This window comes from Hyperoodon ampullatus (genome assembly GCF_949752795.1).
Source record: "Hyperoodon ampullatus genome assembly, chromosome: 10".
Lineage (NCBI taxonomy): Eukaryota > Metazoa > Chordata > Mammalia > Artiodactyla > Ziphiidae > Hyperoodon > Hyperoodon ampullatus.
In genome coordinates, this window is record NC_136923.1 from 40,703,328 (window position 1) to 40,715,799 (window position 12,472).

The 12,472-nt window shown below is 41.0% G+C and overlaps 1 protein-coding gene across 1 annotated transcript in view; it reads left to right on the top strand.

Annotated features, from left to right (window-relative positions):
• Positions 1-224: 224 nt before the first annotated feature.
• Positions 225-12,472, top strand: part of MAP4 (microtubule associated protein 4) — a gene marked incomplete at its 5' end in the record, with an annotated part of 111,314 nt that continues 99,066 nt past the window's right edge. The window contains 1 exon segment of the mRNA XM_079712600.1: positions 225-447. Within this exon segment, the coding sequence (XP_079568726.1) occupies positions 225-447 (223 nt within the window).

Genomic DNA, 12,472 nt, shown 5'->3' on the forward strand with positions numbered 1-12,472 from the left:
GAGATGCAAGAAAAAGTGTTTACCTTGGGTAAGACTGTCTGTTACGGAGCTGTGATTTTCTAATCTATAAAATGGGGGAGGCTCTTTTAGCTCTAAAATTTTAGATTTTAATTCCTTTTTTGTTTAAAATGATGACAAGAGTTTCTAGGAATGTTTTTCCCTTTGCAGTTCTCATCATATGAAACATTTTTTCCCCCTTAACCAGGCAGTTGCAGTGGTGCAGAATGGCAGACCTCAGTCTTGCAGATGCATTAACAGAGCCACCTCCAGAAATTGAGGAAGAGATAAAACGGGACTTTATTGCCACACTGGAGGCAGAGGCCTTTGATGATGTTGTGGGAGAAACTGTTGGAAAAACAGACTATATTCCTCTACTGGATGTTGATGAGAAAACCGGGAATTCGGAGTCAAAGAAGAAACCATGCTCAGACACTAGCCAGGCTGAAGGTAAGTAATTAAGCCAGACTGGATAGATAGGTTCAGAAAGTAGATAAGGGATTACGCTTTGGGTCATAATCTTAGAAACCTTTGAGGAAACTGAACTGAGTTTTTTAGTATAGGCTAGTAACTTTCTCTTTATCTAAATTTCTTGGAAACCAAGGAGGTAGGTTCATTACCCTTCAGTAGAGTATGTGTTCTTGAAGCTGTAGATTACTCTTAACCCTAAAGTTTCTTCTGTAGTGTCTCAATGGCTATATAATTTGCTTCTTAATTTCCTAAATTAAACTGTCTGCTGTGCCTTTTCTTTGAAAGTAGCTTTGTAAAGTTAGATACTTTAAATTCTGTATTTATACCACGACAATTTGGAACAGAGTTAGATGCCACCTGTCTTTGAGAGTAATCCTAGGTCAGGATTAAAAAATGGGTTAAACCCTTTAAAAGAGATTTGCTGTCTTTATATATTGCTGGATCAGATTTGCTAACATTTGAATGAGGATTTTTGCATCTATGTGCATGTGGGGTATTGGTCTGTTGTTTTCTTGTGAGGCCTTTGTCCGGTTTTAGAACTGAGGTCATGCTGACGTCATAGAATGAGTTGGGAAGTGTTCCCTCCTATTCTGTTTTCTAGAACAGTTTGTGTTGAATTGATGTTTTTTTCTTTAATGTTTGACAGACTGTCAGTGAAGTCATCTGGATCTGGAGTTTTCTATGTCAAGTTTTTAACTAGGAATTCAGTTTGTTTAAGAGATACAGAACTGTTCAAGTTTTCTTTCTTTTCAAGTGAGCTTTGGTGTTTTGTATCTTTCAAGGAATTGGTCTATTTCCTTTAAGTCATCCAATTAATGGAGATAAAATTATAATATTACCTTATTCTTTTAATGTCTGTAGGATCTCTTGTCATATCCTCTCTGTTTTCAATTCCTGCTTGTATCTTTTAATATATCCTTCCTTCTGCTTACTTTTAGTTGATTTGCTCTTTTTCTAGTTTTTTAAGGTGGCAGCTTAGATAATTGATTTGAAACATTTCTTTTCTAAAATAAGCATTTTTTTAAAATTGAGATATAATTGACATAAAACATTAGTTTCAGGTATACAACATAATGATTCAATATTTGTTTTTATTGTGAAATGATGGCCACAAGTGTAGTTAACATCCATTACCACATATAGTTATGAATTTTTTTCCAATTGTGATGAGGATTTCTAATATCTACTCTCTTAGCAACTTTCAAATATAGTACAGTGTTATTATTAACTATAGACACCACGCCATACATTGTATCCTCAGGACTTATTTGTTTTATAACTTTTTTATTTTATTTATTTTGACTCCTTTCACCCATTTGCCCACCCCCCACCTCTGGCAACCACCTAAAATAGGCTTTTTTTAAAAAAATTTACTTATTTTATTTTTGTCTGTGTTGGAGGTTCGTTGCGGTGCATGGGCTTTCTCTAGTTGCGGTGAGCAGGGGCAACTCTTCGTTGCAGTGCGCGGACTTCTCATTGTGGTGGCTTCTCTTGTTGCAGAGCACGGACTCTAGGCGCGTGGGCTTCAGTAGCTGCAGCATGTGGGCTCAGTAGTTGTGGCTTGTGGGCTCTAGAGCTCAGGCTCAGTAGTTGTGGCACACGGGCTTAGTTGCTCTGCGGCACGTGGTATCTTCCTGGACCAGGGCTCGAACCCATGTCCCCTGCATTGGCAGGTGGATTCCTGATCACTGTGCTGCCAGGGAAGTCCCTGAATATTTTTTAAAATACTGTTTTAACTCCAACATTGGCTTATTATATATATTTCTTTTAAAAATTGTTTTATATTTGACCTAGAGTTTACTGTGTATGTCAATTTCTTCCAGTTTGCCTTCCAGTAATATTCTACCATTTCATGTATAGTGTAAAATTCCATGCAAAATAGTAAATGTCCAGTTCCTCTGTCATTTTTTGTGTTATTGTCATACATATAATTCGACTTATGTTAGTTACTTACCTTGTTACTATTTTTGCTTTAGCTTGTCAATTATCTTTTAGAATGAATAAAAATATGGGGAAAATATACCTTTACTCTAATTTTTATCATTTTGGGCATTCTTCATTTCTTTGTATAGACCCAAATTTCTGTCTAGCACCATAGTCCTTCTGCCTGAAAAACTTGTAACACTTCTTCTCTTATAGTACAAACCTGCTTAGCAGTGAATTATCTCAGCTTTGTTTTATTTGAAAAACAAACCTTAAGTTTTGGAAGGTACTTTTTGCTAGGTGTCCTATTCTGTGTTAGTTTTTTCTTTCAGTAATTTAAAGGAAAATTAGTTGTCCTACTTGCATAGTTTCCTATGAGAAATCTGTTACAATCTTGATCATTGTTCTCCCCTCACCCCCGCCACCTTCAAGGCTATCTTTATCTTGGGTTTTTAGCAGTTTGAATGTGTTGTGTTTAGGTGATATTTTGTTATTTGTCCTTCTTGGCTTCTCTGAGCTTGATCTGTGCTTTGCCTCTTTCTTTCTCTCTTCTCCTTCTGGGATTCCAGTTACATTTTTGTTAGATTTTTGAGTATTGTCCCACAGTTCTTGGATGCTCTATGTTTCATTTTGGGTACTTTCTTTTCATCTATCTTCAAATTCCCTGATTTTTTTCCTGGTTGCGTTGAGTCTAATGATGAGCACTCAGTGGCATTCTTTATCTTTAATATCTTTACTGTTTTTAACTTCTAGCATTTCTGTTTGACTTTTAGAGTTTCCATCTCTCTGCTGAAATTATCCATCTGTTAATGCATATTTCTATCTCTTCCACTATAGACTTTAACACATTAATCATAATTATTTTAAATGTCTGTCCGGTAATTTGAACATCTGGGTCATCTCTCAGTCTGATTATTTTGTCTCTTTATTGTTTTTTTTCTGGTACTTTTTATGTGTATCTTAATTTTTGAGTGAATGCTGGACCTCACATGTAAAACAGTAGAGACTGAAATAAAATATTTATGCCTGGAAATGAGTGTATGGTCAGGCCACTCAAGATGGCTGTTCTCTTGCTCTCTGTACATTCCCTTCTCGACCAGTGCCTGCTTCACCTGTACCCTACTCACATGCCCAAACTTCCTACACTCTTGCCCCTGCTCCAGCTGGTGATTGTTTTTATCAAAGGCATAATGAGGGGCGTGCCCCTCTGCTGGTTTCCCTGGTAACTAATGAACCCACCTGACATAATTCTCTTATAACTGGTAATCCTATAACTCCCTAACCCCTGTCGGCAGTGAAGACTGCTACCATGTCCTGCCTGCTGTCTGCCACACATGGTGGGGTGTTGCTCCAGGACCTTGCTTCAGCTGTGTAAGGTCCCCCATCCATTACACCGTTGATGTCTCTGTTGCTGACTCTGGGCTTTTTCTTTGATTTTAGAGCTGGGCAAGCACAGACCTTGTAGGCCTGCGAGGTACAACCCAACAATGGGCAACTCTTTTCTTTTACTAGTTAATTAATACTTTCAAAGGGTTAAGTCAATTTAGGGCAGGGCTGAGCTAGGGTTGGGCTTTGTTGTTGCTATGATGGTCTTCAGTGCACTACTGGCTTCAAATTCTTCCATTTCTGGTGCGTAGAGTAGGGACTGAGATGCTGTAAAGCTTTTCTCAAAAGTTCTTTTCTGGGGCTTCCCTGGTGGCGCAGTGGTTGAGAGTCTGCCTGCCGATGCAGGGGACACGGGTTCGTGCCCCGGTCTGGGAATATCCCACATGCCGTGGAGTGGCTGGGACCGTGAGCCATGGCCGCTGAGCCTGCGCGTCCGGAGCCTGTGCTCTGCAACGGGAGAGGCCACAACAGTGAGAGGCCCGCGTACGGCAAAAAAAAAAAAAAAAAAGTTATTTTCTCAAAGTTCTTGTTCCACTCCTAGCTTTTGGCCCTGCTGTGCACCTGTGCCTCAGGAGGATTTCTCTCCATGCTCTCCCCTCCCTTATCAGAAGAGGGATACCTTGGTAGCGGGCAGGAGTTTTTTTATTTTTGTTTTTTGGTCTTGGTTTAGGCTCAGGCCTGTGTGCGTGCATCTTGTGGTTGAGTCTTTTTCTCAATCATATTATCCCTCTTACATGGATGGTGTTTTCAAAAGGTATTGGCATAGGATCCTGGGCTAGGGCTCTTTCTGGCTCCTCCCCTAGGGTAAGAGGGGGTTTTCTTGTTAACTTCTTCCCCAGCTGCAGTGGGTCTTCACCCGGGCCCTGGGGCTGACAGGGTTTGATACTCCTCCCCCAGCAGCTTAAAGCTTCTGTTTGCCTAGGAGAGAGGAGTCCTAGGGCCCAGGGCTTCTTGCCTTTGCTTTTAGTGGCAGCTTTTTCCAGGTCTGCACCACCTAGAGCAGCTCTCTGGTCCCCCCTCTGCCTCCAGTCTTTCTAACCTGCAAGTGGGTATGAACTCCTTTTGTGTCTGTGGATCCCAGGGACCCTTTACTCTCATGCTAGCCTTCACTTAGCCTTTAGCAAATCGTTAAACTCTTGAGTTGAATTCTTCTCACCTGCTTGCATGGCACATGAGACACAGGAGAACCATTGCTTACCTCCCATAACTCCTTGAGGGGAATGTCTTTCTTTGGATTCCACACTACTTGGTTGCCCTAAAACCTCAGCTCTCTGGTGAGTTCGTTTTTGTAGTTGAGTTGTAGTTGAGTTCGATTTTGTAGTTGATCTGGGTTTTTTGTTGTTGATAGGGTGGGAGTGACATTTCTTCTGGCTTTCTGTAGCCTGAGTGGAAGAGGAACTCCTGCTTCTTTTATATGTGCTTTATTTGGGGGGTGGAAGGGTAACCACAAGTGATCAGAAGAAATATTATTGAGAGTTTAAAATCAAATTATATCCGTATAAATATTTACTCTGAGAAAAAAATTGGATTCGTTAATGGAAAATGGAAATGTCTGTTCTCTTTTAATCCGTAACGGTCAGTGGAGTTATTTGTCCTTTGATTAACCTAAAAGGAACACTTTAGTTGGAAGAAAGGAAATGGTACAGAGTAAATATTTTAATAACTTGAGTCATGGCTAAGATACTCTTCCCATCCGCATTAACTTACCCTCATCAGTCATAGGTGGAGGAAGCTTGCTCCTTTTCATTTAAAATCTTCCTTTAGCTGTGTGTGGCTCCTACCACCTGGGACTCAGCTTAGGTGGGTGAGGATAATGAGATAGATGGTAGCAGTAGATTTTCTCGTGGTTCATCTTGGGTGACTTGATCTATGTACCCTGAACTTGACCCAAGAGGAGGAGAATTTTTAAGAAACTGTTTTGCTTATAAAAATTATTAAATTTTTCCTGCTGATATTTTTAATATTTGAATAACCTGTAATTAACCTTCTTAACCACTGTGCCACCAGGGAAGCCCCATCACTGGTGCTCTTGATATGATTTTACAACAGGCTAACTTAGGCCAACTACTGGAAATTTATCAACCAGCTTCCTGCATCTAGATATAGAAAGGTTAGTTAAGTGGGTTACACATAATGGAACTCTCTGGGCAGTGGTGTTTTTATTTCTTTTAATTATTATACACCTACTGTAATTGCCCTTAGCTTTAAAATGAGAGAGAAGGAAAGTGAGACTGCCTTTATGGCACTTAGCACAAAGTAGGAAATGTTGCTTTTTTTCCCCCCAGGTATAGTTCTTGCCCCAAGCCTGGAAAAAATGATTTCTCCAAGAAACTATGATATTTCAAGTTTACAGTGTGAGTGCTAGGGATACCTTTTCTGTACTATATTCTTTCCCATTTTACCCCCATTTAGTTGTGAGTCTACAAGTATTTCCCCATAGCATTGCCGCCATAAAATACCTAAATAGGGCTTCCCTGGTGGCGCAGTGGTTGAGAGTCCGCCTGCCAATGCAGGGGACGCGGGTTCGTGCCCCGGTCCTGGAAGATCCCACATGCCGCGGAGCGGCTAGGCCCATGAGCCACGGCCGCTGAGCCTGCGCGTCCAGAGCCTGTGCTCCGCGACGGGAGAGGCTACGGTGGTGAGAGGCCCGCGTACCGCAAAAAAAAAAAAACAACCTAAATAGCCAAATACCTAGAAATGAAACTGTTTTTAAACTTCTTCTAAAAATGCCTGTCTCCTTGGGAAACAATTCTCAAGATACTTTTTCAGAACATATGTATTACTTTTTTTTTCCTTCAGAAATGTTATCTTCCGAATACTTGTTCATTATCAGCTCTGTATGGCTCTGTTTTCAAGGCTAGGAAGACAAAAGACAGAAGCTTTCTCTTAGCTGTAACAGTATAACTTCTGTCACTCTTGTTCATTCAAAACATTGTCACAGATGTTTGAATGAACATCTAATACATTGTTGACCCTTAAACACAAATAGTTGGCAAATTTGTGGGTAAGCCACTTAATTTTTCTGTACTCCACGTGCTTAGATAGAGCACTTATGATATTGAGAGGATACTTACTCCCCAACATTCCAGGAGGTTTTTGAGGCTAAGAACTTATTTCTATAGAATGTTTTAATCTTAGGACAGTGGTTCTCAAAGTGTGGTTCTTGGACCAGCAATATCACTTGGGACCTTGTTCAAAATGCAATTCTTAGGCAAACGCTGGGGATAGGACTTAGCAATTGGCTTTTTTTTTTAATTTCTATTTTTTTATGGCTGTGTTGGTTCTTCATTGCTGCACGCGGGCTTTCTCTAATTGGGGAGAGCAGGGGGCTGTTCTTTGTTGCTGCGCGCAGGCTTCTCATCGCGGTGGCTTCTCTTGTTGCGGAGCTCGGGCTCTAGGCGCGTGGGCTTCAGTAGTTGTGGCGCGTGGGCTTCAGTAGTTGTGGCACGTGGGCTCAGTAGTTGTGGCGCGCGGGCTCTAGAGCGCAGGCTCCCTAGTTATGGTGCTCGGGCTTAGTTGCTCTGCGGTATGTGGGATCTTCCCGGACCAGGGCTCGAACCGGTGTCCCCTGCGTTGGCAGGCGGATTCTTAACCACTGAGCCATCCGGGAAGTCCCAGCAATCTGTTTTTTTAAACAAGCCCTTGCAAGTGACTTGGATGCATGTCCATGACTGAGAAACTTTGATCCTGGAGAAAGGTCCTAAGTAAGTCCTGGGAAGGATTATAACTAGATACTACAGAACTTTTCCTTGTTCAACTGACTGGGGCTTTCTGTTGTGGAGCTTTGTAACTACCTTCATTGGCCACCAGAGGGCGATGTTGGTACAAGCCTGACTTTTACACAAGAAGGAGGCCATGCATTGAGACCATGCTGAAGCCTCCCCATTTTGCCCAAAGCGCACTCACTGTGTGTCTCTTCTTCACAGCACACGTGCCCTCTCACCTTCTTCCTACTTCCCTTCTCTGCCAAATTGATTTGCCAGCGGTGGGACTCTGAAATCCCACTGCTGGGAAAGAGAAGAGATTGCAGGAGAAGAGATTAAAAAAAAAAAAAGTAAATTTCAATATCCTTATATCTCAGAGCAAGTGATTAGTTTAAAAAACTTGTGTTGTTTTCAGTGCTGTATGTATTTAGCTGAGAAAGTTTTCACTTCATGAAATAGGAGTCTGTCCCTCTGGGATATCAGAAAGAAGACAGTATAGCACCTTTCGAATGAGGACATACCCTACTGCGTATGTCCAGTAGAGTACGTCTAATCATTTCCAATTATTAGAGCCCAAGCCTAATCTCCAGAGAAGTATGCAAAGCTTTTTCCTACTCTAAAACCTAATTGTTTTTATGTTGTAATGTTTTTATTCTTCTCTTCTGAGCGTAGATTTTGAGATCGTTAGGTGTTATGTGTATGGTAGAATCTCCATCTCCCTTTTATTTTCTTCTAACCTCCTTGTGTTGCTTTTATTTTATTCTGGTAAATTGCTTATTTCTTAGTCTTGCAGTTATTACCTAGTCTGGTAATGTCATTTAAATGGGTTTTATATAAGGCAAAAGTAAATTAATTTCAGTGTTCTCTTGAGGTTACTTTGTAGTTTAGTGATCAATCTACAGTCAACAATCTATAATTGTTCTATAGGTAGGTCAATATAGTTGATCAATCTACAGTTAAACAACAATGAGAATAATAATAGTTAACATGTACTTAACACTGTGCAATTGCCACGGTGCTGCCTCCAGTGTTACTGTGTTTAGTCCTCTTGGTGACCATGGGAAGCAGATATTATCCCGTCTTTCAGGTGAGGCTATTCAGGCTTAGGGAGCACAAGGGAATTGCATTTGATCATTTAGTTTATAGTGACAGAACCACAACCTGAACCCAGATCTTTTTTTTTTTTTTTTTTGCGGTACGCGGGCCTCTTACTGTTGTGGCCTCTCCCGTTGTGGAGCACAGGCTCTGGACGCACAGGCCCAGCGGCCATGGCTCACGGGCCCAGCCGCTCTGCGTCATGTGGGATCTTCCCAGACTGGGGCGCGAACCCGTGTCCCCTGCATCGGCAGGCGGACTCTCAACCACTGTGCCACCAGGGAAGCCCTGAACCCAGATCTTATGATTTTTAAACCCCATGTTCTTTCTGTGAACCCTTACCATCTTCATGAATGCATACTTTCTGATTGATTTAATGTCTCATAGATAACTATTTTTCAAAACTAAATGTTCACTTATTTAGATCAAAAGGCAGAATTATTAGACCTATAAACATTATGTTCAGGAAATGTAAATGGGAGTCTTATTTGCATGAAGAGCATGTACTTGAGGACTCTGCTACTAATTCATATGAATTTATAAAATCTTCCGCTTTCCTAGACAGCTATTTCACATCTTCTCTCTGTTCAGACCTCCAGCACTTGCTTTCCTGTTCATATTCTCAGTTGATGACTTTTAGAACAGATAATCAGTAAACTCAATCAAAAGAGAGTTTATGCACCCCCCATCTCCTAAACTACTTTTATCTGTGCCCTTTACTCTGCTATTACTTTTATTGTCATGAGTGAACTGCTCATGCTCTCACTCAAGGGTACTGCTATAGCAGTTGTCTCTTCTGTCTCCTGCATCATCAGTTCCTCTCTTCAGCTGGGCCATTCATCAGCATCAGACATACCATAATTTTTTCCTTCATAAAAAATCCTATCTCAATCTATGTCTATCTCATTTACTTTCTTTTATTCTGCTCCTTCTTTGAAAAAGGTGTATCTACTCCCTAATCCCAATTCCTTTCCTCTCATTCTTTCTTCTTTTTACAAAAATATTTATTGATTTATTTGGTTTTTCTGGGTGTTAGTTGAGGCTCGCCAGCTCCTTAGTTGTGGCACACGAACTCTTAATTGTGGCATGCGAACTCTTAGTTGTGGCATGCAAACTCTTAGTTGTGGCATGCATGTGGGATCTAGTTCCCTGACCAGGGATTGAACCTGGGTCGCCTGCATTGGGAACGCGGAGTCTTAACCACTGCACCACCAAGGAAGCCCCCCTTTCATTCTCTCTTGAACCCACTCCCATCTGACTTTAACCCACACCATGTCACCCAGCTGCTCCTTTGAAGGTATACATTGCCAAGGATGAATCCAGGATGACTCAAGGTTTTGGCCTGAGCAACCAAAAGGAAGGAATTGTCATCTTGTGAGATTGGGAAGGCTGTAGAAGGAGTAGATTTTGAGGGAACGGTAAGAATTTCAGCTTATCTGATAGTGGAGAAGATACCTAGTCAAGAGCAGTAGGCAGCTAGATAAAAGAGTCTGGAATTGAGAGGAGAGTTCTGGGCTAAAGATACATATCGGGAGGTTGATGATAAAGCATTGGCTAAAGGTGGTCTTCTACAAAAAATCCTTTACGAATGGATTTAGATGTAATCTTCCAAGAACATTCCCTGACTTCCCTCTCCCATCTTCTCCCACAACCCCCTTTATCTTTTCGTCTTCCCCTTGGTAAGTGCCTTTCTTCCGTGAACCTTCCTTTCTCATGGCACTTGTAAGGTCATAGTTAAGCTATTTGTTGTCTCACACTTAAGCTACTCTAGAGTAGGGATAGTGTTTTGTTTATTTTTATATTCCTGCAGAATGACACATTTAGGAAAAGCAAAGAGGCACAGAATAGTTCAGAGTTTACCAGCAACCTCAAGTTGCACAGTGATAAGAAAACAGAGGTCAAAATGACAAGTGAGACAAGTGACAGGGTGGAACATGGAGAAGCACATCCAGTGACATCATGCAGAGTCTCACAGTCTGTGGGGAGATCAGGTGGGACTGGGAAACATGGTCAGATATGCGTTAAAGAGAGATCACTGCTCCTGGCACATGGTAGATATACAATCATTGCTCGTTAAACTGAATTGAAGTCATTTTATCTGTTATTGAACTAGAATCATTTTGTTCAGGTTTGGGTTATGTTAATGTGCAGACTAGCAAGTAATGAATGTCTGCAAACTAAAGTGGTAGGTCTTGGGACTTCCATGGTGGCGCAGTGGTTAAGAATCCGTCTGCCAATGCTCAACATCACTAATCATTAGAGAAATGCAAATCAAAACTACAATGAGGTATCACCTCACACCAGTCAGAATGGGCATCATCAAAAAATCTACAAATAATAAATGCTGGAGAGGGTGTGGAGAAAAGGGAACCCTCTTGCCCTGTTGGTGGGAATGTAAATTGATACAGCCACTATGGAGATCAGTATGGAGATTCCTTAAAAAAGTATAAATAGAACTACCATATGACCCAGCAGTCCCACTACTGGGCATATACCCTGAGAAAACCATAATTCAAAATGAGTCATGTTACCACAATGTTCACTGCAGCTCTATTTACAATAGCCAGGACATGGAAGCAACCTAAGTGCCCAATGACAGATGAATGGATAAAGAACATATGGCACATACAGACAATGGAATATTAGCCATAAAAAGAAATGAAATTGAGTTATTTGTAGTGAGGATGGACCTAGATTCTGTCATACAGAGTGAATAAGTCAGAAAGAGAAAAACAAATACCGTATGCTAACACATATATATGGAATCTAAAAAGGTTCTGATGAACCTAGGGGCAGGACGGGAATAAAGACGCAGATGTAGAGAATGGACTTGGGGACACGGAAGGGTAAGGGTAAGCTGGGATGTAGTGAGATAGTGGCATTGACATATATACATTACCAAATGTAAGATAGATAGCTAGTAGGAAGCAGCTGCATAGCACAGGGAGATCAGCTTGGAGCTTTGTGATCACCTAAAGGGGTGACATAGGAAGGGTGGGAGGGAAATGCAGGAGGGAGGGGATATGGGGATATATAGCTGATACACTTTGTAATACCACAGAAACTAACACAACATTGTAAAGCAATTATACTCTAATACAGATGTTAAAAAAAAAAATCCGCCTGCCAATGCAGGGGACATGGGTATGATCCCTGGTCTGGGAAGATCCCACATGCCACGAAACAACTAAGCCCATGCACCACAACTACTGAGCCTGCGCTCTAGGGCCCGCGAGCCACAACTACTGAAGCCCGCGTGCCTAGAGCCTGTGCTCCACAACAAGAGAATCCACCGCAATGAGAAGCCTGCGCACCACAACAAAGAGTAGCACCCACTCGCTGCAGCTAGAGAAAGCCGTGCACAGCAACGAAGACCCAATGCAGCCAAAGATAGATAGGTAGATAAAAAATAAATTAAAAATGGTCCACATCAAAAAAAAAAACCCTTAAATTTTAATTTAAAAAGTTTCTGTAACCAAAGGCTCCTAAGCATTAACTTGGTCCAGAGGAGATTTATCATCACAATTATCAATACTAGTAGTACCCAGTTGATCACAGTTTTTTTTTTGACAAATTATTAACAACCATAAAAGTTGAATCTGATTGGAAATGTTTTTCTAATGAGATTATGGGGACTATTAATTTCCTTGATTAGACCATAAATCTGGATAACTATTTTTTGTTAGGATGGAAAGGTTTTAACAATATTTAGTCCTATTGTTTTTATAGATAATAATAGCTGAAAAACCTTATTCACTCAGCTAAGTATGTGGGAATGGAAGCTTTATTGTGGTAATATCTTTAAATCTTTGAGTTGCATGCTAAGCATTCCGTAACTCAGTATGATTAAACATTATGACCCCTTTGAATTCTGGAAAAGCAAAGAATTGAGAACT